A 26,549-nucleotide genomic window follows, 5' to 3' on the forward strand; every position below is an offset into this window, starting at 1 on the left:
GATCTTGGGCTTCATAAATAGAGGTATTGAGTACAAAAGTAGAGAAGTTATGCTGAACCTTTATAAAGCGCTGGTTAGGCCACAACTAGAGTATTGCGTCCAGTTCTGGTCACCACACTTTAGGAAGGATGTGAAGGCACTTGAGGGGGTGCAGAGGAGATTTACCAGAATGGTTCTGGGGATGGGGGATCTTAGCTACAAGGACAGGTTGGAGAAACTGGATTTGTTTTCAGTAGAGCAAAGGATGTTGAGGGGTGATTTGATAGAGGTGTACAAGATTATGGCGGGTTTGGATAGGCGAGACGGGGAAAGTCTGTTCCCACTAGTTGATGGTACAAGGGCTAGGGGACACAGATTTAAGGTTTTGGGCAAGAGATTCAGGGGGGACGTGAGGGAAAACTTTTTTATGCAGCGAGTGGTGAAGACCTGGAACTCGCTGCCGATGGAAGTGGTGGAAGCGGAGACACTCTATGTTCTCAAAGGGGAGACTGGATAGGCACTTGAGGGAAATAAACTTGCAGGGCTACGGGGATAGAGCGGGGGAATGGGACTGACTGGGTTGCTCTACAGAGAGCCGGCACGGACTCGATGGGCCGAACGGCCTCCTTCTGTGCCGTTATGACTCTAGGACTCTGTGACATCTCTCCCCGTCTTTTTATTTTCACTGAAATCAAAGGGGAGGCAAGGAACCTTTCTTTACAGAGAGGCTGGTTGGCATGTGGAATTCTCTGCCACAAGCCATTGTTGGAGCAGAGTCCTGAAATTCTCTTGAAAGGATATCAGACAGTTCCTTGGAAAAAAATACACAATAAAGATTATGGAGCTTGTGCAGGAGAGTGGGAGCAGACTAGGTGAGTCACGCGGAAAAAGACCAGGGCAAACTTTGATGGTCAAAATGGTCTCCATCTCTTTTATTTCTCCTTTTAGTGCCCGGGAACAGGCTGGGGCTCTTTTCTGTAGTAAGGAGAAGGCTGAGGGGTGACCTAATAGAGGTCTTTAAAATGGTGGAGGGTTTTGATAGGATAGATGTAGAGAAGCTGTTTCCACTTCCAAAACTAGAGGTCGTGAATATAAGGTAGTCACTAATAAATCATATAACAAAATCAGGAGGAACTTCGTTACCCAGAGAGTGGTGAGAATGTGGAACTCGCTACCACAGGAAGTAGTTGAGGTGAACAGCACAGATGTATTTAAGGGGATGTTAGATAAGCACATGAGGGAGAAGGGAATACCCTAACCCTAACCGTAACCCTAAAGCAGGGTTATGTTAATAAGGTGAACTGAAGAGGGTGGGGGAGTGGGGAGCGGACAGAGGCTCATGTGGAGCGTAAACACTGGCATAGACCTGTGGAGCCAAATGGCCGATTTCTGTGCTGTACATTCTATGTAATTCTATGGAAAAATTACCTCTTTCTATGCTGGAACACGCTACAGTCCTATGAATATCTAAATCTTTGAGGCAATTTAAACAGCAACCAGGTTGGTTTCTAAGCCCTGTCTGCCCTCTCAGGTGGATGTAATAGGTCTCATGGCACTATTTTGAAGAAGAGCAGGGGAGTTCCCCCCGGTGTCCTGGCCAATATTTATCCCTCAATCAGCATCACTAAAAAACGGATGATCCGGTCATTGTCACATTGCTGTTTGTGGGAGCTTACTGTGCGCAAATTGGCTGCTGCGTTTCCTACATTACAACAGTGACTACACTTCAAAAAAGTACTTCATTGGCTGTAAAGCGCTTTGGGATGTCTAGCGGTTGTGAAAGGCGCTATAGAAATGCAAGTCTTTCCATCTTGTTGCTCAACTGTGTTTCAGGCAATTACTAAATGTTGCTCCTTACCTTGGTTGGTGCGACATACACCACAATGCTGGAATCGCTGGTTCTCAACACTTTCTCCATACAGTAGTAGGACGCATAGGTCTTTCCCGATGAGGTTGGAGCGACAATCACTGCAGATTCATTATTGTCCACGGCATCTAATAGCTCTCTCTGAAATCAGATCAAAAAACACGTCTCAAACATATTACATAAGAACATAAGAACATAAGAAATAGGAGCAGGAGTAGGCCAATCGGCCCCTCGAGCCTGCTCCGCCATTCAATAAGATCATGGCTGATCTGATCCTAACCGCCAATCTACTATCACAGAACCATCTCCTGAATCTAACAGAATTAGACACACGAAATAGGAGCAGGATCAGGCTACACAGCCCCTGGGCCCGCTCCGCTACCCACAGGGCCATGACCGATCCGAACCTAGACTCATGTCCAAATTCCTGCCCGCTCCCCGTAACCCTTCATTCCCTTTCCTTCTAGGAAACTGTCTATTTCTGTTTTAAATTTATGTAATGATGTAGCTTCTACAGCTTTTTGGGGCAGCATATTCCATGGACCTACCACCCTCTGAGTGAAGTAGTTCCTCCTCATCTCAGTTTTGAAAGAGCAGCCCCTTATTCTAAGACTATGCCCCCCTAGTTCTAGTTTCACCCATATCGGGAACATCCTCCCCGCATCCACCCGATCCAACCCCTTCACAATCTTATATGTTTCAATAAGATCGCCTCTCATTCTTCTGAACTCCAATGAGTAGAGTCCCAATCTACTCAACCTCTCCTCATATGTTCATCCCCTCATCCCCGGGATTAACCGAGTGAACCTTCTTTGTACTGACTCGAGAGCAAGTATGTCCTTTCTTAAGTATGGACACCAAAACTGTATTGCACCACTCTGTTCCAAAATGCAGGTTTGTAATCTTCACAGCCTCCAGTTTGGTTGTCACATGTAGAGGAACAGGTTATATTTAAATACATGTTCAGTTAACCATTATGTCGAGTTATCGTGGGAGAGAGGGAAGAGAACCATCATTAACTGGGGGGGGGTGGTGGTGGGAGACAGAGAGGCATATCATGATTTTGAACGCCTCTATCAAATCTCCACTTAACCTTCTCCGCTCCAAGGAGAACAACCCCAGCTTCTCCAGTTTCTCCACGTAAATGACGTTTAGGCTTGGGCTGATAAGTGGCAAGTAACATTCATGCCACACAAGTGCCAGGCAATGACTATCTCCAACAAGTGAGTGTCTAACCACCTCCCCATGACATTTAACGGCATAACCATCGCCAAACCCCCCACCATCAACATCCTGGGGGGGTCACCATTGACCAGAAACTTAACTGGGCCAGCCACATAAATACTGTGGCAACAGAGCAGGTCACAGGCTAGGTATTCTGCGGCGAGTGTCTCACCTCCTGAATCCCCAAAGCCTGTCCACCATCTACAAGGCATAAGTAAGGAGTGTGATGGAATACTCTCCACTTGCCTGGATGAGTGCAGCTCCAACAACACTCAAGAAGCTCGACACCATCCAGGACAAAGCAGCCCGCTTGATTGGCACCCCATCCACCACCTTAAACATTCATTCCGTCCACCACCAGCGTACCGTGGCTGCAGTGTGTACCATCTACAAGATGCACTGCAGCAACTCGCCGAGGCTTCTTCAGCAGCAGCTCCCAAACCCGCGAACTCTACCATCTAGAAGGACAAGGGCAGCAGACGCATGGGAACACCACCACCTCCAAGACACACACCATACTGACTTAGAAGTATATCGGCTGATCCTTCATCGTCACTGGGTCAAAATCCTGGAACTCCCTCCCTAACAGCATTGTGGGAGTACCTTCAACACACGGACTGCAGCGGTTCAAGAAGGCAGCTCACCACCACCTTCTTAAGGGCAACTAGGGATGGGCAATAAATGCTGGCCTTGTCATCGATGCCCACATCACATAAATGAATTTTTAAAAAGTCCCTCATCCTTGATATCATTCTGGTAAATCTCTTCCGTACCCTCTCCAAGGCCTTAACTACCTTCGTCAAGTGTGGTGCCCAGAATTGGACACAGTACTCCAGAGGAAGGCTAACCAGTGATTTATAAAAGCTAAGCATAACCTCTGATGAAAGGCCATTCACCTGAAACGTTATCTCTGTTTCTCTCTTCCCAGCTGCTGCCCGAGCTGTTTTCGAGAATAGCACTGTCAGATACATCAAATCACCAGGTGAAGGGTTGTGAAGGGCAAGTAGCTATTTAACAGTGGGAACTGGTTGCCAGGAAGGGTAGTTGAAGTTAAGACCCTGAACTTCTCTAAGAACCAGCTAGATGCCGTAACAAAAGATGAAAGGGCTGGTATTTCCAGAAGAATGAGTTGCAATGGGACGCAGGTTCAAATGCGTAAAACACGAAGGCAGGCTTTCACTGCTAGCAGGAAGCTTTTGCCTCCCACAAAGAATGCCAAACCCTTAACATAGACCTTTGAGCAGGGTAGTGGAGGCAAAAACTCAGGAGCTTGTTGGAAAAAAAGCAACAGGATGGGGCTGGGGACTGTATGGTCCATCCGCTCAGCTCAGCTCAGATGGGCCTAGTGGCCTTCTTCACCTGTTCAACTGTGGAGAAATGTGAAGTTATCTACTTTGGTAGGCAAAATAGAAAAGCAGAGTATTTTTTAACTGGAGAGAGATTGGGAAATGCTGGTGTTCAGAGGGATTTGGGTGTCCTTATACACGAATCACTGAAAGTTAACATGCAGGTACAGCAAGCAATTAAGAAAGCAAGTGGTATGTTGGCCTTTATTTCTAGAGGATTTGAGTATAAGAGTAAAGGGCCTAGAAATTCACTACGGCCCCGCCAGCTGGCTAGCGGCCAAAAGTTAGCGCTGGGCGGGAAGCCTATAGCGATCGCCAGATATTCATTGTTAGCGCCCCAATTCGGAAGCGGGCGCTATACCAGGGTGTGCCCGCCTCCGCTTGGTGCGCTGACACTGAATATCACCGCTCTTGGCGCCGCTGCGCCAGGCGCTGCGCAGCGGCAGGCTGCGGTACTGCAGGCCTCCTCCTTCTCTTAAGGGGGAGCTGCCTGCAACGGGGAGATCGCCGCTGGATAGTGCCGGCAAATGAGCCCAGCACCACGGAGAAGTGCCGGGCTCGCGGAAAGCAGCCGGCAATGCCGCGGGGGGGGGTGGGTGGAGGAGGCCGGGGAAGGAGGTGCGGGCAGGCTGCCGCCGCAAAAGCGGCCGGCCGCACCTTCCGCTTTAAAGCGCCCCACTAAGGCAGCAGGACGGCCCCGTTTTCTGGTCACTGTTTGCAGCCGCTTCGGAGGAGGCGGCCGCAACTAAATATGGGGATCGGCGCGGTTTCGGGGCGGAACCGGGGCACTGCGCACACCGATGACGTCATCGGTGCCGGCGCAGCGCTAACGGCTACCGCCGCCAATACCGCTGCGCTGAATATCTGCGCAAACTCATTTTTGGCGCAAACTCACCCTTTAGGCGTTAACTGGGCGCAAAGCTGGCAGCGCCTTAATGAATTTCTAGGTCAAGATGTCTTACTGCAATGATATAGGGCCCTGGTGAGACCACACCTGGAGTATTGTGTACAGTTTTGGTCTCCTTACCTAAGGAAAGATATACTTGCCATAGATGGAGTGCAACAAAGGTTCACCAGGCTGATTCCTGGGTTGGGGGGATTGTCCTATGAGGAGAGATTGAGTAGACTGGGCCTATATTCTCTCGAGTCTAGAAGAATGAGAGGTGATCTCATTGAAAATTCTTACAGGTCTTGACAGGGTAGATGCAGGGAGGATGTTTCCCCTGGCTGGGGAGTCTAGAACAAGGGGTCACAGTCTCAGAATAAGGGGTCGGCCATTTAGGACTGAGATGAGGAGAAATTTCTTCACTCAGAGGGTGGTGAATCTTTGGAACTCTCTGCCCCAGAGGGGCTGTGGAGGCTCAGTCGTTGAGTATATTCAAGACAGAGGTCGATAGATTTTTGAATATTAAGGGAATCAAGGGATATGGGGATAGTGCAGGAAAGTGGAGATGAGGTAGAAGATCAGCCAGGATCTTATTGAATGGCGGAGCAGGCTCGAAGGGCCAAATGGCCGACTCCTGCTCCTATTTCTTCTGTACCTGGGCTGTGCTGGACCGAGGAACATTTTTGCCTCCATCAAAATGGTAGAAAGCAAAGCGTCACATAACGTGTTAAGCATCTGCCTGCTTATACAGAGATGTTCAATAAACCAAAAGCTGCAGTATTCAAGGTTACAGTCAAAATTTTTGATCGGACAGCAATGGCCCATAACATTCCTTTTCCCACTGAGCACTGTAAGTTACCTGCCATGTGTCCGGTATGAAATGTTGAACCCTAGGATCACGATCTTTCCTTTCGTCCCGGAATAGGAAAGGACCCATATATTTCAGCTGAAAACGTGCTGCTCCTAACCCGACTGGGAACTTGGGGTCTTTCATCAGTCCTGTTTTTATCCCTTGTTTCTGTAGTTTAAACATTAGGAAGCAGAATTTATAACAACCTTAATTGGTAACCAGAAAAACTTCAATTTAATAGAACGGATACATAGGCTTTTGAATGATTTTTTAAACTAAAATAACTTTACGCACTCACTTTTTATATACCAGCAGATCCACCGTGGAATTGCTCAGAAACAAACAATATAAAAACTTTGTGTCTCTATTGTTCCCCTCTCTAATTCATTCTGTAATGTTTTCCATTATTTTTTTTAAAAAACATATTTTGGACATTGGCAATTTCAGTTACTGAGAAAAGAAACTGTCGATTAAAAAATGAGTGTTATACAGGAGTTCAGACCTGGTGTAACTGAGGACTATGAACATGAAGAGTAGTTAGTGGAAGAAGAGCAGTGATGAGCACTACAGTTTTCCTGGCCGTGAGCAAGAGAGGTTTGCATTTATACAGCACGTTTCCACGACCTCAGGAGATCCCAGAGTGCTTTACAGCCAATTAAATACTTTTGAAGTGTCGTCATTGCTGTAAGATAGTTGTCAATTTGCACACAGCAAGACTCCACAAACAGCAATGAGATAATGACCAGATCATCTGCTTTAGTGATGTTGATTGAGGGATAAATATTGGCCAGGACACCGGGGAGAACTCCCCTACTCTTCTTCGAAATAATGCCAGGGGATCTTTTACATCCACCTAAGAGGGCAGACGGGGTCTCGTTTTAACGCCTCATCTGAAAGATGGCACCTCTGACAATGCGCCATTGCTCAGCACTGCACTGGAGTGTCAGCTTAGATTTGGAGCTCAAGTCCTTGGAGTGGGACTTGAACCCACAACCTTCTGACTCAGTGATGAGAGTGCTACTAACTGAGCCACGCCATTAAGTGCTGCTTCACACAACTTCAGGCATCTTCTTCTTCTTAGGCAGTTCCTCGGAACCAAGGATGGCTTGCTTCCACACTAAAAATGAGTTCTCAGGTGATTGATGAGTCCAATGCGGGACCTACAGTCTCTGTCACAGGTGGGGCAGACGGTGGTTGAAGGGGTGGGTGGGTGGGGTGCTTGGGTTGACGTGCACTCGTTCCACTGTTTGCGCTTGGCTTCCACTTGCTCCCGGCGAAGAGACTCGAGGTGTTCGGCGCCTTCCCAGATGCTTCTCCTCCACTTTGTGCGGTCTTGGGCCAGGGATTCCCAGGTGTCGGTGGGGATGTTGCACTTTTTCAAGGAGGCTTTGAGGGTGTCCTTGAAGCGTTTCCTCTACTCACCTGGGGCTCTCTTGCTATGTCGGAGCTCCGAGTAGAGCGCTTGTTTTGGGAGTCTCGTATCAGGCATGCGGACGATGCGGCCCGTATTGTGTTGAAGAAGGAGGGGCGAGATGTAACGGAGTACAGTAGCTATTGGAGACTTGAGTCAAGCTACTTTCTGGTCATCATTTCGGTGTCAGTACCGAGTCTCTTGCAGATATTTTTTCCCTCATGTCCACGTGTCTTGTGCCCCTCCTTTATAGGAAATATTGATGCTTTATCTTTGTGCTTCTCTTTAAATGGCGTGCCTTCCTCCAGACCTCGTGCCAGCTGCTCTGATTGTAGGAGAGCCCGCTGACACCGTCAAGGATTGATTGTCATGCTTAGGATCTTCGTTGAAAGTTGCTGGTGGGGGGTGTGGTGGTGGGGGTGTGGGGCGGTGGAGATGCTCTCTCTCACCCCAGACAGTGCTTACCTCCCTCCATGACTGTGTTGACAACAGCCTCGTAGAGCTACCTGGCCGACACAAGTCTTTGCACAATGAGAGTGTTGTGCATCGTGCATCGTTATAAAGGGTCGGGAGCGCCGTGAGCTCCTTTCACAAGCGAGGACCGATCCTGACCCTGGCGGCCTCTTATTGATCCACATTTCCCAGCATGGAGAAATGTTGCACTCCAGGAATTTCACGAGCGGGTCCATTAAAAGCTCAAAAAGCACTTGATGCGCGGGAGCCAATTCCAGGATTAGTTTAATGGGCCGAAAGTCACTGGCTGTGCATCAGTATTTTTCTGGGACATGCTCCCTCTACTTCCCAATAGAAGCAGCAGGTCACAGAATCCAGCCCTGTGATTTGTACAAGTAAAGGCTTTTGATAAAGTACCACATAACAGACTCGTTTGCAAAACTGAAGCCCTTGCGGTTAAAGGGGCAGTGGCAGTGTGGATACGAAATTGGCTAAGAAGGTAGAAAGCAGAGAGTAGTGGTGAACGGTTGTTTTTCAGACTGGAGGGAAGTGTGCAGTGGTGTTCCCCAGGGGTCGGTATTACGACCACTGCTCTTTTTGATCTATATTACCGACCAGGACTTGGGTATACAGGGCATAAGTCCAAGGTTTGCAGAAACACGAAACTTGAAAATGCAGCGAACAGTGAGGATGATAGTAACAGACTTGAGGATGACAGCCAGGCTGGTGAAATGGGCAGACACTTGGCAGATTAAATTTGATTTAATTTAATCTGCCTGGCAGGAAAAATAAAAAAGCAAATTATTATTTAAATGGAGAGAGATTACAAAATGCTACAGTTCAGAGGGACCTGGGGGTCCTTGTGCATGAAACACAAAAAGTTAGCATGCAGGTACAGCAAGTAATCAAAAAAGGCAAATGGAATGTTGGCCTTTATTGCAAGGGGGTTGGAGTATAAAAGCAGGGAAGTCCTGCTACAACTGTACAGGGTTTTGGTGAGACCACACCTGGAGTACTGCGTACAGTTTTGGTCTCCTTATTTAAGGAAGGATATACTTGCATTGGAGGCCGTTCAGAGACGATTCACTCGGTTGATTCCTGAGATGAAGGGGTTGACTTATGAAGAAAGGTTGAGCAGGTTGGGCCTATACTCATTGGAATTTAGAAGAATGAGAGGTGATCTTATTGAAACGTGTAAGATACCGAGGGGGCTCGGCAAGGTAGATGCAGAGAGGATGTTTCCCCTCGTGGGGAAATCTAGAACTCAGGGGCATAGTTTCAGAATAAAGGCATCAGCTAGACTATTATGTCCAATTATGGCAGCACATTTTTGGAAGCATGCCAAGGCCTTTGAGAGGGTGCGGAGGAGATTTACTGGAATGGTACCAGGGATGAGGGACTTCAGTTATTTGGAGAGACTGGAGAAGCTGGGGTTGTTCTCTTTAGAGCAGCGAAGGTTAAGGGGAGATTTGATAGTGGTGTTCAAAATTATGAGGGATTATGATGGAGCAGATGGGGAGAAGCTGTTTCCACTGACAGGAGGGTCGGTAACCAGAGGACACAGATTTAAGGTGATTGACAAATGACCAAAGGGGAGATAAGGAGAACTTTTTTTTCTGCAGCAAGTTGTTATGATCTGGAATGTGCTGCCTGAAAGGGTGGTGGCAGCAGATTCAGTAGTAACTTTCAAAAGGGAATTGGATAAATGATTGAAAAGGAAATATTTGCAGGGCTGTGGGGAAAGAGCAGGGCAGAGTGGGACTGGTTGGATAGCTCTACCAAAGAGCCGGCACAGGCACGATGGGCCGAACGGCCTCCTTCTGTGCTGGATCATTCCATGATTCTAATCCAAGCAAAATATACTTGGATTTTACCTGATCTGCATTTATCATCTCCATAACTGAATCTCTGAGGTTGAGGAATCCCAGATCGCTCAGGTAATTGGCCACCTCAGTTAGCTTCTTCAGACTCAGCTGGTCCTTAGGTCTGGTCAGAAGAGTGTGAATTCTCCGCATCAAAAGCACTGCAATCTTCGTGTCTTTTGAGGGCTCTGCTGCTCAGAAAGTTGGAGGCAGAAACATATATCGTCAGCTCAATGTGTGTTAATGTGTCTTTTATTTTCCATCTACATGAATATCTTTGTGCTCATCAATCCGGGCGATAATTGCACAGGAGGCTGAACCAGACCGTTCACAACCTTGGTGTCATATTTGACCCCGAGATGAGCTTCCGATCATGTATCCGCGCCATCACCAAGACCGCCTACTTCCACCTCCGTAACATCACCCGTCTCCGCCCCTACCTCAGCTCATCTGCTGCTGATCCCCTCGTCCATGTCTTTGTTACCTCTGGACTTGACTATTCCAACGCACTCCTGTCCGACCTCCCACGTTCTACCCTCTGTAAACTTGAGGTCATCCAAATCTCTGCTGCCCATGTCCTAACTCGTACCAAGTCCCTTTCACCCATCACCCCCTGTGCTCGCTGACCTACTTTGGCTCCCGGTTAAGTAACGCCTCGATTTTAAAGTTCTCACCCTTGTTTTCAAATCCCACCACGGCCTCGCCCCCTCCCAATCTCCCTACAACCCTGCGCTCTTCCAATTCTGGCCTCCAGAGCATCCCCGATTTTAATCGCTCCACCATTGGCGACCGTGCCTTCAGCTGCCGAGACTCTAAGCTCTGGAATTCCATCCCTAAACCTCTCCGCCTCGCTCTCCTCCTTTAAGACTCCCCTTCAAACCTACCACTTTGACCAAGCTTTGGTCGTCTGTCCTAATATCTCCTTATGTGGCTCGGGGTCAGATTTTTTTTGATAATCGCTCCTGTGAAGCGACTTGGGACGTTTTACTAGGTTAAAGGCGCTATATAAATACAAGTTGCTGCTGTTGTTGTTGGCTGTCTTCCTCACTGCAGGCGCCCAGAGTCAGCTCGGGTCACCAACCCTCCAGGATTGGCCTGGAGTCTCCAGGAATTAAAGATTGCTTGCCAGGAAACTGCTGCCAGCAAACACCCAGGAGAAAAATAATTTGGAAAAACAATTTAGAAAAAATTGTGGTTTAAAAAAAAAAAAAAAATTTTTTTGAACACTTTTGTTTATTAGCCGCGAAAATTTCGTGAATGAAGTCTGTCGACTGACGGTCAAGAATAGTCCAGTCGGGCAATGAAGAGTCCATTCACTCTCAAGAGGAAGGCGGGACGTAGTGAGGATGGACATGTCGGGCGACCAATGGCGAGGGTGAGGGGGGCGGGGTGGTTGGAGGTTCGGAGGTCATGTGTTGACACCTCCAGGAATAGGCCAATCATAGTTGGCAACCTCAGTGTCAACAACAACAACAACTTGTATTTATATAGCGCCTTTAACGTAATAAAACCTCCCAAGGCGCTGCACAGGAGTGTTTTAAGACAAAAAAATGAATCAGAGAGGAATTTTCCAGACTTTGTTTTTGCCTGGTTTTTCACCTCGCTCTCGAGATCACACGGTTTCGGGTGAGGGCATTGAATTTTTTATTCGTTTATGGGATGTGGGCGTCGCTGGCAAGGCCCAGCATTTATTGCCCATCCCTAATTGCCCTCGAGAAGGTGATGGCGAGCCGCCTTCTTGAACCGCTGCAGTCCGTGTGGTGAAGGTGCTCCCACAGCGCTGTTAGGGAGGGAGTTCCAGGGTTTTGACCCAGTGACACAAGGTGTCGCAGTTGTGTGGGGCAGGCCGGACGGACCAGAGGGTCTTTTCCTGTCTGTTATTGTTCGTATGTCCATACGAGGCATAATGCAGCTTGGATGGAGAGTAGAGGTCCCTCCGCACTGCCCCAGCAATATGCCTCAGTTCCAAACTCAGAGCAGCACCAACCCCTGGGCCCGATGTGACATGATGCAATGCTCCGTTCAGCTTGGGACTTTCTCAGTGAGATTGCCAATTTCTCACCAATTAGTAAGTAAGAGCAGTTTTAAACTCAGTGAATGCATCTCTATAGCATCTATAGAGGACCTCAGGACGTCTCAAAGTGCTTTACAGCCAATGAGGTACTTTTTGGAGTGTAGTCACTTGTTGTAAGGTCGGGAAACCCAGCAGCCAATTTGCGCACAGCAAGCTCCCACAAACAGCAAAATGATAATGACCAGATAATCTGCTTTAGTGATGTTGATTGAGGGATAAATATTGGCCCAGGACACCGGGGAGAGCTCATCTGCGAAATAGTGACCGTGGGATCTTTTACATCCACCTGAGAGAGCAGACGGGGCCTCGGTTTAACGTCTCATCTGAAAGACAGCACCTCCGACACTGCAGCACTCCCTCAGCACTGCACTGGAGTGTCAGCCTAGACTTGGTGCTCATCCGTAATTTGCTGTTGTTTAGCTGCTTTCGAAGTGTACTTGTTTGATAAGGAGCATTTTTCTCCATCTGCATTGAGTATTTTGCATGTCCTTTTTTTCAATCTCTAGTGCTGCCTTTCTGCATAATCCTTCATTTTGCTGTCCCTCATTTGCATGCGTAACTCCCTGGATTGTGCATCCCTGATTTTTCTTTGCTCCACCGTTAGAGGCCGTGCCTTCAGCTGTCTAAACTCTGGAATTCCCTCCCTAAACCTCTCCGCCTCCCTACCTCTCTCTCTCTCTCTCTTTTAAGAGGCTCCTTAAAACCTACCTCTTTGACCAAGCTATTGTTCAACTGTCCTAATATACCGTTATGCAGCTCGGTGTCAAAATTTTGTCTGATAATCGCTCCTGTGAAGCGCCTTGGGACGTTTTGCTACGTTAAAGGTGCTATATAAATGCAAGTTGTTGTAGTATTACCAGATCTGGCAGGCAAACATGGGGGAAAAATTCGGTGGCGCCCCCTTTGGGGCGCTAACTTCACTGGGGCGCTACTTTTAGCGTCCCCGCACCGTAAATTGAGTGGTAGCGCCCCAAGCAGGAGGCGGGGCGCTACTGGAAGCGCTCCCCCTCCCTCTTGGGGCGCTACCAGTGAATATCGCGGCGCTACATGCAACAACGCCACGCGCGTCGGCACGTAGCGCCGGGATATTACAGGCCTCCCTTCCCTGATTAAAGGGGCGGGGCCTAGCACTGCGCGCACCGGGGCCCTGCTGGTCTACCGGGGAGCGGGGTGCCGGAAAAACAGCCCGGCACTCAAGAGGAGCGCCGGACTGAGTGATCGCAGCCGGCACTCCGCAGGAGGAGGCCGGTGGCGGGGGGGGGGGGGGAACAGGTGATGGCAGGCGGCCCAAAAAAAATAGCCGCCTGGCACCTGCCCTTTAATTGGAGCCGCCCCGGCCGCAAAAACACCCCCCTGACCCTGTCGCACGTAGCGTCCGGCGGTAGGTCAGGGGGGCGCAACCGGGGCGCTGCGCGGGAGGCGTTGGCGGCGCCGTGCCCGGGCGCTAGGGGATTTGTGCCCAGTTAGCGCCCCCCCCCCGCACCGGGCCGCTAACGGGAGGCGCAAAGCAACCCAGTTTTCCCCCCCATGGCATACCTTTAAATCCAAAGTAAATGTGTGCTTCCTACCTGTAGATCTGCAATGTGCGACCCAGGCTTTATAGCAGCATTCAACCCCTTCGAACTCAGCAGTGACTTTCACGCATTCATTGCTGCAGTTCCGCAGAAACGTGTCCAGAGTTTTGATTCCTTTCTCGATGTCCTGGCTCACTTCTTTTCTAAATGTTTCTTGCACGGAGCGCCATACTTCCTTGGCCTTTCTCTCCTCTTCCTCCGCCTTCTTTTTCTCCTTTGCTTCAATGATGAGTTCGGCACTCTTCTTCTGCTTTTGGGAAAAGTTTAAACGAGGAAGTTAGATAAAATTTGCACGTGGGCAGAACCCTGACAGGTAACGTTTAATACATTGTAGGATACAGCGGGTCAGAAGGAAAATAAGTGAGCAACAAGCATACTACAGGAGTAATGTAGAAACAGCTACAGGTGAGATTGATCGAGGTCAGGGGGCAGGAGTGTGACAATTAGTCTCAGTATTCAAGGTCGGGAAAGAGGTAATCAGGAAGCTATTTCTGATCACTATCCTAAACATAAGAACATAAGAAGTAGGAGCAGGAGTCGGCCATACGACCCCTCGAGCCTGCTCCACCATTCAATAAGATCGTGACCGAACTTCTATGTCAACTCCACTTTCCCGCTCGATCTCCATATCCTTGTGTGTGAGTGCCTGTGTGTGCGTGTGTGTGTGTGCTGTCTGTGTGTGAGTGTGCGAGTGTCTATGTGTGTGCACAAGTGTCTGTGTGTGAGCGTGTGTTTGCACATGCGTGTGTCCTTGTGTGTATGTGTATGCGTGCATGTCTGTCCATGTGTGTATGTGTGTGTATATCTGTGTCTGTGTGTGCGTGTCTGTGTGTCTGTGTCTGCACGTGTGTGTCTGTGTGTGTGTGCGCGTGTGTGTATCTGTGTATGTCTGTGTGTGTGCGCGTGTGTCTGTGCGTGTGTGCGTGTGCGCCTTTAAGAGAGAACTGATTTTATACTGTAGTACCGGCAGTGACCACACCTGTATATAAAGCCATAGCAGGCTTCTGTACTTTCAGTTTAAGCTTACCCTCTGTTCAGTAAATACCTGTTATTATTGTTTTCCTGCAGTCCGTGTATTATTGATACGCGGACACTACACTGGCGATGAGCAGGTTCGAACTCACCTGCAGTACTGCATCACCTCACAGGGATCTTTCCCTGAAAAGAAGCTTCTTGGAGGTCGAAGTCAGAGCAACGGGCGTCGACCCCGGGCAACCGCCCAGGGATCCATCGGAGTTCGGAGAATTGCAGGGGAGGCTGTGGAGAGCTGGGCTCGGCTCCCCAGTCAAGGTGTTCCAGCAAATCGTGCTGGTAGCAGGTAGTGCGCTGACCCTTCCGGACTGCGGCGGGCTCGAGCTCAATCGAGTGGCTCTGCAAAGGGGCCGTGCAGCGTCGTCGGGAGGAAAAGAGAGAGAGGGTGGAGCGCACAGGGCGCAGCCGGTGCTCAAGAACCGGGCAGCGTAGAGAAAATAAAACGAGGGGAAGGAAAAGTGAGACACGCCGAAGCCGCGGGTCGCCGCCATTACCCTGTAGAATGCTAGGAGCAGCGTGGCAGCAAGGGGAAGAAGGAAAAGCGTGGGAGGCGCCATTTTATTCCATTGGGGAAGAAGGAAAAGCGTGGGAGGCGCCATTTTAATCCATTGGGGAAGAAGAAAAAGCGCGGGAGGCGCCATTCGGAGCAGCAGGGAGCAGCGAGGAGGAGCCCGGCTTAAAAACCGGCGGCAGTTGCGAGGCCCGACCACTCAGAGCAGCAGGGAGCAGCGAGGAGGAGCCCGGCTTAAAAACCGGCGGCAGTTGCAAGGCCCGACCACTCAGAGCAGCAGGGAACAGCGAGGAGGAGCCCGGCTTAAAAACCGGCGGCAGTTGCGAGGCCCGACCACTCGGAGCAGCAAGGAGCAGCGAGGAGGAGCCCGGCTTAAAAACCGGCGGCAGTTGCGAGGCCCGACCACTCGGAGCAGCAGGGAGCAGCGTGGAGGAGCCCGGCTTAAAAACCGGCGGCAGTTGCGAGGCCCGACCACTCGGAGCAGCAGGGAGCAGCGAGGAGGAGCCCGGCTTAAAAACCGGCGGCAGTTGCGAGGCCCGACCACTCGGAGCAGCAGGGAGCAGCGAGGAGGAGCCCGGCTTAAAAACCGGCGGCAGTTGCGAGGCCCGACCACTCGGAGCAGCAGGGAGCAACGAGGAGGAGCCCGGCTTAAAAACCGGCGGCAGTTGCGAGGCCCGACCACTCGGAGCAGCAGGGAGCAGCGAGGAGGAGCCCGGCTTAAAAACCGGCGGCAGTTGCGAGGCCCGACCACTCGGAGCAGCAGGGAGCAGCGTGGAGGAGCCCGGCTTAAAAACCGGCGGCAGTTGCGAGGCCCGACCACTCGGAGCAGCAGGGAGCAGCGAGGAGGAGCCCGGCTTAAAAACCGGCGGCAGTTGCGAGGCCCGACCACTCGGAGCAGCAGGGAGCAGCGAGGAGGAGCCCGGCTTAAAAACCGGCGGCAGTTGCGAGGCCCGACCACTCGGAGCAGCAGGGAGCAGCGAGGAGGAGCCCGGCTTAAAAACCGGCGGCAGTTGCGAGGCCCGACCACTCGGAGCAGCAGGGAGCAGCGTGGAGGAGCCCGGCTTAAAAACCGGCGGCAGTTGCGAGGCCCGACCACTCGGAGCAGCAGGGAGCAGCGAGGAGGAGCCCGGCTTAAAAACCGGCGGCAGTTGCGAGGCCCGACCACTCGGAGCAGCAGGGAGCAGCGAGGAGGAGCCCGGCTTAAAAACCGGCGGCAGTTGCGAGGCCCGACCACTCGGAGCAGCAGGGAGCAGCGAGGAGGAGCCCGGCTTAAAAACCGGCGGCAGTTGCGAGGCCCGACCACTCGGAGCAGCAGGGAGCAGCGTGGAGGAGCCCGGCTTAAAAACCGGCGGCAGTTGCGAGGCCCGACCACTCGGAGCAGCAGGGAGCAGCGAGGAGGAGCCCGGCTTAAAAACCGGCGGCAGTTGCGAGGCCCGACCACTCGGAGCAGCAGGGAGCAGCGTGGAGGAGCCCGGCTTAAAAACCGGCGGCAGTTGCGAGGCCCGACCACTCGGAGCAGCAGGGAGCAGCGAGGAGGAGCCCGGCTTAAAAACCGGCAGCAGTTGCGAGGCCCGACCACTCGGAGCAGCAGGGAGCAGCGAGGAGGAGCCCGGCTTAAAAACCGGCGGCAGTTGCGAGGCCCGACCAGAGGGAGCAGCAGGGAGCAGCGAGGAGGAGCCCGGCTTAAAAACCGGCGGCAGGTGCGAGGCCCGACCACTCGGAGCAGCAGGGAACAGCGAGGAGGAGCCCGGCTTAAAAACCGGCGGCAGTTGCGAGGCCCGACCACTCGGAGCAGCAGGGAGCAAATCAACAGCAGAGGAGAGAGGTAAAAAGTAATCAGAGTGTGACGTCACCAGGGAGCAGGCAAGTGATTGGTTGGTGAGTATTTCTCTCTTTTCAATACAAGCTTGACTTCTGTGGTGTTAAATTTCTAGGGTCTCTGGTGTAGTGGGGACAGTTGGTAAATAAAGCACCCTAGAGTATACCTGTAACTCGGGTATTGAATAAATTTTTTAATTAGTTAAAGGAGTAAGTCATGGCAGGAGAGTTCAGACCCGTGTTCTGCTCCTCTTGCTCCATGTGGGAAATCAGGGACGCTGCCAGTGTCCCTGACGACCATGTGTGCGGGAAATGCATCCAGCTGCAGCTACTTGTAGACCGCATTGCGGCGCTCGAGCTGCGGGTGGATGAATTTTGGAGCATGTGCGATGCTGAGAGGGTCGTGGATAGCACGTTTAGCGAGTTGTTCACGCCTCAGGGTAGGGCTGCACAGGGGGTGCCCATCAGGCGGAGCAACAGAGGCAGGCAGGAAGTGCAGGGAACCCCTGCGGACATCCCCCTTTCAAACAAGTATACCAAGTTAGATACTGTTGAGGGGGATGACTCACCAGGGGAAGGCAGCAGCAGCCAGCTTCCTGGCACCAGGGACGCTTCTGCTGCTCAGAAAGGGAGGAAAAAGAGTGGGAGAGCAATAGTGGTAGGGGATTCTATCGTAAGGGGAACAGATAGGCGTTTCTGTGGCCGCAAACATGACTCCAGGATGGTTTGTTGCCTCCCTGGGGCCAGGGTCTGGGATGTCACTGAGCGGCTACAGGGCATTCTTAAGGGGGAGGGGGAGCAGGCAGAGGTCGTGGTCCACATTGGGACCAACGACATAGGAAGGAAGGGGGATGAGGTCCTGCATCAAGAATTTAGGGAGCTAGGTAACAGATTAAAGAGCAGGACCTCGAAGGTTGTAATCTCTGGATTACTCCCAGTGCCACGTGCTAGTAAGTATAGGAATGGGAGGATAGAGCAGATGAATGTGTGGCTAAAGAGTTGGTGTAGGGGGGAGGGTTTTACTTTCCTGGATCACTGGGCCTGCTTCTGGGAAAAGTGGGACTTGTACAAGTCGGACGGGTTGCACCTGAACCAGAGCGGGACAAATATCCTTGCGGGGAGGTTTGCTAGCACTGTTGGGGGGGGTTTAAACTAACTTGGCAGGGGGATGGGATACAGAGGGGAGCTGAAATAGGGGGTGATGTGCTGCCAATTATAGAGAAAAAAACAAGTCAGCTTGGTAGACAGGGCAAATATATAAGGGCAAGGCTGGATGGCATCTATTTTAATGCAAGGAGTCTTGCAAATAAGGTGGATGAACTGAAGGTGTTGATAAACACATGGGAGTATGATATTGTTGCTATCACGGAGACATGGTTGAGGGAGGGGCAAGACTGGCAGCTCAATATTCCGGGGTACAGAATCTTCAGGCGAGACAGAGGGGGAGGTATAAGAGGAGGGGGTGTCGCAATATTAATTAAGGAGTCAATTACTGCAGTAAGGAGGGATGATATATTAGCGGGTTCCTCTAATGAGGCCATATGGGTGGAGCTTAAAAACAAAAAGGGGGCAAGCACTTTGCTGGGAGTGTACTATAGGCCTCCAAACAGTCAGGGGGAGATAGAGGAACAGATATGTAGGCAAATCTCAGAGAAATGTGCAAATAATAGGGTAATAATAATGGGGGATTTCAACTTCCCCAATATTAACTGGGATAGTCAGAGTGTGAAAGGCTCAGAGGGTGTAGAATTCTTAAAGTGCATCCAGGAGAGCTTTTTGAGCCAGCATGTAGAAAGTCCTACAAGAGAGGGGGCGGTACTGGACCTAATTCTAGGGAATGTGGCCGGCCAAGTGGAAAAAGTGCTAGTAGGTGAGCACTTTGGTGATAGTGACCATAATATGGTAAGATTTAAGGTGGTCATGGAAAAGGACAGGGATGGGCCGGAAATAAAGGTTCTAAATTGGGGGAAGGCCGATTTTAATAGGATAAGGCAGGATCTGGCCAAAATGGACTGGGATCAGCTACTTGTAGGAAAATCCGCATCGGAGCAATGGGAGGCTTTCAGAAGGGAGATTAAGATCATACAATGGCAACATGTTCCCGTAAAGGTCAAGAGTGGTTCCAAAAACCACAGGGAACCTTGGATGTCAGGGGATATACGAGAATGGATTAGGAAAAAAAGGAGGGCTTTGGTAGATGCAAAAGGCTAAAGACAGAGGAAGCCCTAGAGGAGTACAAAAAGTGCAGGGGGATACTTAAAAAAGAAATTAGGAGATCAAGGAGGGGCCATGAAATAACACTGGCGAGCAAAATAAAGGAAAATCCTAAGATGTTTTATAAGTATATTAAGGGTAAGAGGATAACCAGGGAAAAAATAGGGCCCATTAGGGACAAAAGTGGCAATCTGTGTGTGGAGCCGGAAGATGTAGGAGGGGTTCTAAATGAATTTTTTGCATCTGTCTTCACTATGGAGAAGGACGATGTAGACATAGAAATAGGGCGGGGGGACAGCGATATGCTCAAACATATTAACATCGAGAGGGAGGAGGTATTGGCGGTTTTAGCTGGCCAAAAAATGGATAAATCCCCAGGCCCGGATGAAATGTATCCCAGGCTGCTGTGTGAGGCAAAGGAAGAGATTGCGGGGGCTCTAACACATATATTCAGGACCTCTCTGGCCACAGGGGATGTGCCAGAGGACTGGAGAACCGCTAATGTAGTACCATTATTCAAGAAGGGCAGTAGGGAAAAACCGGGGAACTACAGGCCAGTGAGCCTAACATCAGTGGTAGGAAAATTATTGGAAAAAATTCTGAGGGACAAAATTTGTCTCCACTTGGAGAGGCAAGGATTAATCAGGGATAGTCAACATGGCTTTGTCAAGGGAAGATCATGTCTGACTAATTTGATTTAATTTTTTGAGGTGGTGACTAGGTGTGTGGATGAGGGTAACGCAGTGGATGTGGTATACATGGATTTCAGTAAGGCCTTCGATAAAGTCCCGCACAGGAGACTGGTCAAGAAGGTAAGAGCCCATGGAATCCAGGGTGCCTTGGCACATTGGATACAAAACTGGCTTAGTGGCAGAAGGCAGAGGGTGATGGTTGAAGGTTGTTTTTGTGACTGGAAGCCTGTGGCCAGTGGGGTACCACAGGGATCGGTGCTGGGTCCCTTGCTGTTTGTGGTCTACATTAATGACTTGGATATGAATGTAAAAGGTATGATCAGTAAGTTCGCGGATGATACAAAAATTGGTAGGGTGGTGAATAGCGAGGAGGGTAGCCTCAGTCTGCAGGACGATATAGATGGGTTGGTCAGATGGGCGGAACAATGGCAAATGGAATTTAACCCGGAAAAGTGCGAGGTGATGCACTTTGGGGGGACTAACAAGACAAGGGAATACACAATGAATGGAAAGACCCTAGGCAAGACGGAGGGTCAGAGGGATCTGGGTGTGCAAGTACACAGATCCCTGAAGGCAGCGGAACAGGTGGATAAGGTGGTAAAAAAGGCATGTGGGATACTTGCCTTCATTAGCCGAGGCATTGAATATAAGAGCAAGGAGGTTATGATGGAGCTGTATAAAACACTGGTTAGGCCACAGCTGGAATACTGTGTGCAGTTCTGGTCGCCACACTACAGGAAGGATGTGATCGCGTTAGAGAGGGTGCAGAGGAGGTTCACCAGGATGTTACCAGGGCTGGAGCGCTTCAGCTATGAAGAGAGACTGGGCAGATTGGGTTTGTTTTCCTTGGAGCAGAGGAGGCTGAGGGGGGACATGATTGAGGTGTACAAAATTATGAGGGGCATAGATAGGATGGATGCGGAGGAGCTTTTTCCCTTAGTAGAGGGGTCAATAACTAGGGGGCATAGATTCAAGGTAAAGGGCGGGAGGTTTAGAGGGGATTTGAGAAAGAACTTTTTCACCCAGAGGGTGGTTGGAGTCTGGAACTCACTGCCTGAAAGGGTTGTGGAGGCAGAAACCCTCACAACATTTAAGAAGCATTTGGATGAGCACTTGAAATGCCATAGCATACAAGGCTACGGACCAAATGCTGGAATATGGGATTAGATTAGACAGGGCTTGATGGCCGGTGCGGACACGATGGGCCGAAGGGCCTCTATCCGTGCTGTATTACTCTATGACTCTACACCCAAGATGCCGAAGAATGGCAGTATCACTGCTTTTGACAACGAGGTAGAAGACTGGACCACGTATGTGGAAAGAATTGAAGTGTACTGCAAGGCAAATGAGGTGGCCGATGGAAAGAAGGCGTCGGTATTATTAAATTTGATGGGCGCGAGAACGTACAGCCTATTGCAGAATTTAATTACCCCAGCTAAACCAATGGATAAAAGTTTTGAAGAGATTGTTAATATCTTACAGGAACACCTAAACCCTACACCGCTGCTGATAGCAGAAAGATTCAAGTTCCATAAAAGAAACCAGCACAAAGATGAGAGCAATGCTGACTATCTTATGGAACTACGCAAGTTATCGAAGCACTGCCAGTTCGCAGCAGGACTGGCAGACACCTTAAGGGATAAGTTTGTCTGCGGGCTCCAGAGTGAAGGAACCCAGAAACGACTACTTTCGGAAAAGGACCTGACGCTAGAACAGGCTTTCAGCATGGCAGTATCCTACGAAGCAGCAGCACGGGGAGCTGCGGAAATACAACAGAAACCACAAGAATACAGCGCTAATGAAATGGCATATGGAGCAGGAAAGTGCTATCGCTGCGGCAGAACAACCCATGATCAGAAGGACTGCTGGTTTAAGGACAAAGTATGCAGGCAATGTGGGAAAATGGGACACATAGAGAGTCTGCAGGTCGGGAAAGAAAACCAACACTACAAGAACTACTAAGAAAAAGCACAAGAAAGTAAAAAAAATGACAGACAGTAGTTCAGAAGATCAGGACAGTGATAATGACTCCGGGAGCAGGAGACTAAGAACCATTTGGGTCACCCTCATGATAGCAGGGTCCCAAATAAAGATGGAATTGGACACAGGATCAGCCCTAACTGTCATGAATCGACGAGACTATGAGCGGCTATTCTCACACATACCCTTGAAGGCCACGTCCATTGTATTGAAGACATACACGGGGCAAAAAGTCTACCCCAGAGGAAAAATAAGGGTGCCAGTTAAATACAACAGCAAGGAAACACAGAAACTGTATCTATATATACTACAAGATGGAGGACCACCATTATTGGGACGTGAATGGATCCGAAAAATACAATTGGATTGGCATTCCATTCAGGCGCTAACTGTGACTGACAAAAAGGATGACGACGTCACACCTGGACAACTGTCAAAAATTCTAACTGACGCGAAAGAGGTGTTCCAACAAGGACTTGGGACTCTAAAAGGAGTAATGGCAACGATAAAACTCGAAGATAACGCAAACCCAAAAACTTTTACGGCCAGACCGGTACCGTACGCGATCCGCCCAGCCGTTGAAGCAGAGCTGGAGAGTCTGGAGCATTCGGGGGTGCTGTCCAAGGTGGACTGGAGCGAGTGGGCCACACCCATCGTTCCTGTAATGAAGAAATCATTGAGCAGCACGCCTGGGGAGCCGAGGAAGGTTCGCATCTGTGGGGACTTCAAGGTAACTGTGAACCCAGTCCTGCACACAGTACAATATCCACTGCCACGGATAGAAGATATTTTCGCCTCACTATCTGGAGGGAAACGCTTTATGAAGATTGATCTGGCCCAAGCGTATCTACAAATGGAGGTGGAAGAAGCATCTAGGAAATACCTCACGATAAACACTCACAAAGGTCTTTACCAGTACAACCGACTGGTATTTGGGGTAGCATCAGTCCCAACTATTTGGCAGAGGGCGATGGAACAAGTCCTGCAAGGGATCCCGGGGACCCAGTGTTATTTGGACGACATCCTGGTTACAGGCGGAAATGACAGTGAACACCTTGCCAACCTGGAGCAGCTGCTCACTAGATTACAAGAATATGGGCTACGAGCCAACCACCCCAAATGCGAGATCTTCAGGAGACAAATCTCGTATTGTGGCCACATGATTGATGAGGAAGGGTTGCATAAGTCCCCAGACAAGATTCAGGCAGTAGTCAAGGATCCAGCACCGGAAAATGTGTCGCAACTGAGGTCGTTCCTCGGGTTGGTGAACTACTACCATGAGTTCTTGCCGAATTTATCTACAATTCTGCACCCACTGAACGCCCTGCTGCAAACTGCAGTAACATGGAAATGGAGTGATGAGTGTAAGCGTGCCTTTCAGAAATGTAAATGCCTAATCACTTCAAAAGAAGTATTGACCCACTACAATCCAACACTACCGATTCGGTTGGCATGTGATGCGTCTCCCTACGGCATCGGAGCAGTGCTGTCACACAAATTCCTTGACGGTTCAGAGAGGCCAATAGCCTTTGCGTCGTGCTCGTTAACCTCAGCCGAGCGTAACTACGCCCAGATTGACAGGGAGGCCCTCAGCCTGGTGTGGGGGGTGAAGAAGTTCAATCACTATCTGCACGGGCAGAAATTCACCCTACTGACTGATCATCAGCCTCTGGTCTCCATTTTTAACACAAAGAAGGGCGTTCCGGTGATGACGGCGCAACGGCTGCAAGATGGTCACTTTTTCTAGGGGCACATCAGTACGACATAGAGTACAAGGGTACGAAACAGCATGGAAACGCTGATGGGCTGTCGCGCCTACCGTTGCCTACGGTGGAGGAAGCACCTGCAGTGAACCCTGTTGAGATATTCCATTCGACCATAGTCAAATGTCTACCTGTTACAAACTCAAGTATAGAGAAGGAAACCCGAAATGACCCGACACTCTCTCGGGTCTATGATTTGACGGTGAAGGGATGGCCAGCACATGGCGACTCACTGTTGCCAGCATTCTCGCCAAGGAGAGAACAGCTGTCAGTGTGCCGGGGGACCTTGATGTGTGGATCCCGAGTGGTAATTCCACCCAAGTTGAGAGATAGAGTGCTCAATGAGCTTCATGAGGGTCATCTGGGAGGGGTAAAAATGTCATCTGGGAGGGGTAAAAATGAAGAGCCTAGCCAGGATGTTTGTGTGGTGGTCGGGAATCGATAAAGAAATCGAGGATATGACCAAGAGATGCACAGGATGCCAGAAGGTCCAAAATGCTCCACCACAGGCCCCGCTACACCCATGGGAGTGGCCCTCATCTCCATGGCAACGGGTACACATTGATTTTGCTGGTCCATTTATGGACTCAATATTTTTAATCGCCGTGGATGCCCATTCGAAATGGCCAGAGGTCATCAAAATGTCCTCCACCACCACGGAGAAAACTATTGCAGTCCTACGGACCATCTTCGCCAGGAATGGCTTGCCAGAACAGATTTGCTCCGACAATGGACCACAGTTTGTGTCCGAGGATTTCCGGAGGTTTCTGAGGAATAATGGGGTGAAACATTACACATCTGCCCCATATCATCCAGCCACAAATGGATTGGCTGAGAGGTTTGTTCAGACCTTTAAAAAGGCAATAAAGGCGATGTATAACGACGACATACCACTACAACACAAGGTGGATAATTTCTTGTTTGCTTACCGGAATGCGACACATGCAGTCACCAACCAAGTTCCAGCCATAATGTTCTTCAACCGAAGGCTAAGATGTCACCTGGATTTGCTCAAACCAAACATAAGACGAGATGTTGAGGATAAGCAATTCCAGCACATCAATGAGAAGCCAACCAGGAGCTTCAAGATAGGGCAACCAGTCTTGGCCCGCGACTACCGAACAGAAAAATGGCAGCCAGGAACGATATGCACACAGCAGGGACCACTAATGTACACAGTGGACGTTGGAGAGAGCATCGTGAGATGCCATGCTGACCAGATTCTAGAGTCACAGGAACAAGCCAAACCCATACCACGAGCATGTGCACCTGGTAATGAACCCGAAGTACAGACTGCGTCTACCTCAGAATCAGTGGTATTGGAAGCTGACGAACCAACCAATGACAATGAGCCAGAATCGACTCCGCCGCAAGAACAGGATACTCGAGAAAGGCGCTATCCAGTCAGGATCAGGAAGCCTCCTCAAAGACTGAACTTATAAATGATTATTTCAGTTGATGTATATAGTACAGAGAAAATTGTAATTGTAATTCGTTATTATTTAATTATTAAATGAATGTTATGTACTGTTTATCTAAAAGGGGAGGAATTATTGTGTATGTACCTTTAAGAGAGAACTGATTTTATACTGTAGTACCGGCAGTGACCACACCTCTATATAAAGCCATGGCAGGCTTCTGTACTTTCAGTTTAAGCTTACCCTCTGTTCAGTAAATACCTGTTATTATTGTTCTCCTGCAGTCCGTGTATTATTGATACGCGGACTTAGTTTAGGATTCAACAAAGGAGGACAAAGGGATTAATTAAGAAAGGGAAAATAGAATATGAGAGTAAGCTAGCAGGGAACATAAAAACTGACTGTAAAAGCTTTTATACATATGTGAAGAGAAAAAGATTGGTGAAGTCAAGCGTAGGTCCCTTACAGTCAGAATCAGGGGAATTTATAATGGGAAACAAAGAAATGGCAGACCAACTAAATTCATACTTTGGTTCTGTCTTCACAAAGGAGGACACAAATAACCTCCCAGAGATGCCGGGGAACATAGGGCCTGATGAAAGGGTGGAACTGAAAGAAATCAGTATTTGTAGGGAAATGGTGTTAGGAAAATTGATGGGACTAAAGGCTGATAAATCCCCAGGGCCTGATGGTCTACATCCCAGGGTACTTAAGGAAGTGGCCCTAGAAATAGTAGATGCATTGCTGGTCATCTTCCAGAACTCGATAGACTCTGGAACAGTACCCATGGATTGGAGGGTAGCTAATGTTACCCCACTATTCAAAAAAGGTGGTCGAGAAAAAGCGGGGAATTATAGACCGGTAAGCCTGGCATCGGTAGTGGGGAAAATGCTAGAATCTATTATAAAAGATGTAATAGCAGAGCACTTGGTAAGCAGTGACAGGATTGGACAAAGTCAACATGGATTTACAAAAGGTAAATCATGCTTGACTAATCTACTGGAATTTTTTGAGGATGTAACTGGTAAAATAGATAAGGGGGAACCAGTGGATGTGGTGTATTTGGACTTTCAGAAGGCTTTCGATAAGGTCCCGCATAAGAGATTAGCGTGCAAAATTAAGGCACATGGGATTGGGGGCAAGGTATTGACTTGGATAGAGAACTGGTTGGCGGACAGAAAGCAAAGAGTTGGAATAAATGGGTCGTTTTCTGAGTGGCAGGCAGTGACTAGTGGGGTACCGCAAGGATCGGTCCTAGGACCCCAGCTGTTCACAATATATATTAATGATCTGGACGAGGGAATTGGATGTAATATCTCCAAATTTGCAGACAACACAAAGCTGGGTGGGAGGGTAAGCTGTGAGGAGGATGTCGTGAAACTCCAGTACGATTTGGACAGATTGGGTGATTGGGCAGAAACATGGCAAATGCACTATAATGTGGATAAATGTGAGGTTATCCACTTTGGTGGCAAAAACAGGAAGGCAGATTATTATTTGAATGGCAATAGATTGGGAGATGGGGAAGTGCAAAGAGACCTGGGTGTTCTTGTGCACCAGTCGCTGAAGGTAAGCATGCAGGTGCAGCAGGCGGT

General features: G+C 49.5%; 1 protein-coding gene across 1 annotated transcript in view; it reads right to left on the reverse strand.

Annotated features, from left to right (window-relative positions):
* LOC147123998 (putative ATP-dependent RNA helicase DDX60) overlaps nt 1-26,549 on the reverse strand; it is a 217,424-nt gene that overhangs the window by 89,349 nt on the left and 101,526 nt on the right. The window contains exons 13-16 of the mRNA XM_085975509.1: nt 13,521-13,773; nt 9,891-10,069; nt 6,162-6,320; nt 1,838-1,987 (exon numbers count right to left, since the gene is read on the reverse strand). Of these exons, the coding sequence (XP_085831635.1) occupies nt 1,838-1,987; nt 6,162-6,320; nt 9,891-10,069; nt 13,521-13,773 (741 nt within the window). The remainder of the gene's footprint in view (nt 1-1,837; nt 1,988-6,161; nt 6,321-9,890; nt 10,070-13,520; nt 13,774-26,549) is intronic.

The sequence above is a fragment of the Somniosus microcephalus genome, chromosome 1 (genome assembly GCF_052327205.1).
Source record: "Somniosus microcephalus isolate GS21.2 chromosome 1, FLI_Smic_1.0, whole genome shotgun sequence".
Classification (NCBI taxonomy): domain Eukaryota; kingdom Metazoa; phylum Chordata; class Chondrichthyes; order Squaliformes; family Somniosidae; genus Somniosus; species Somniosus microcephalus.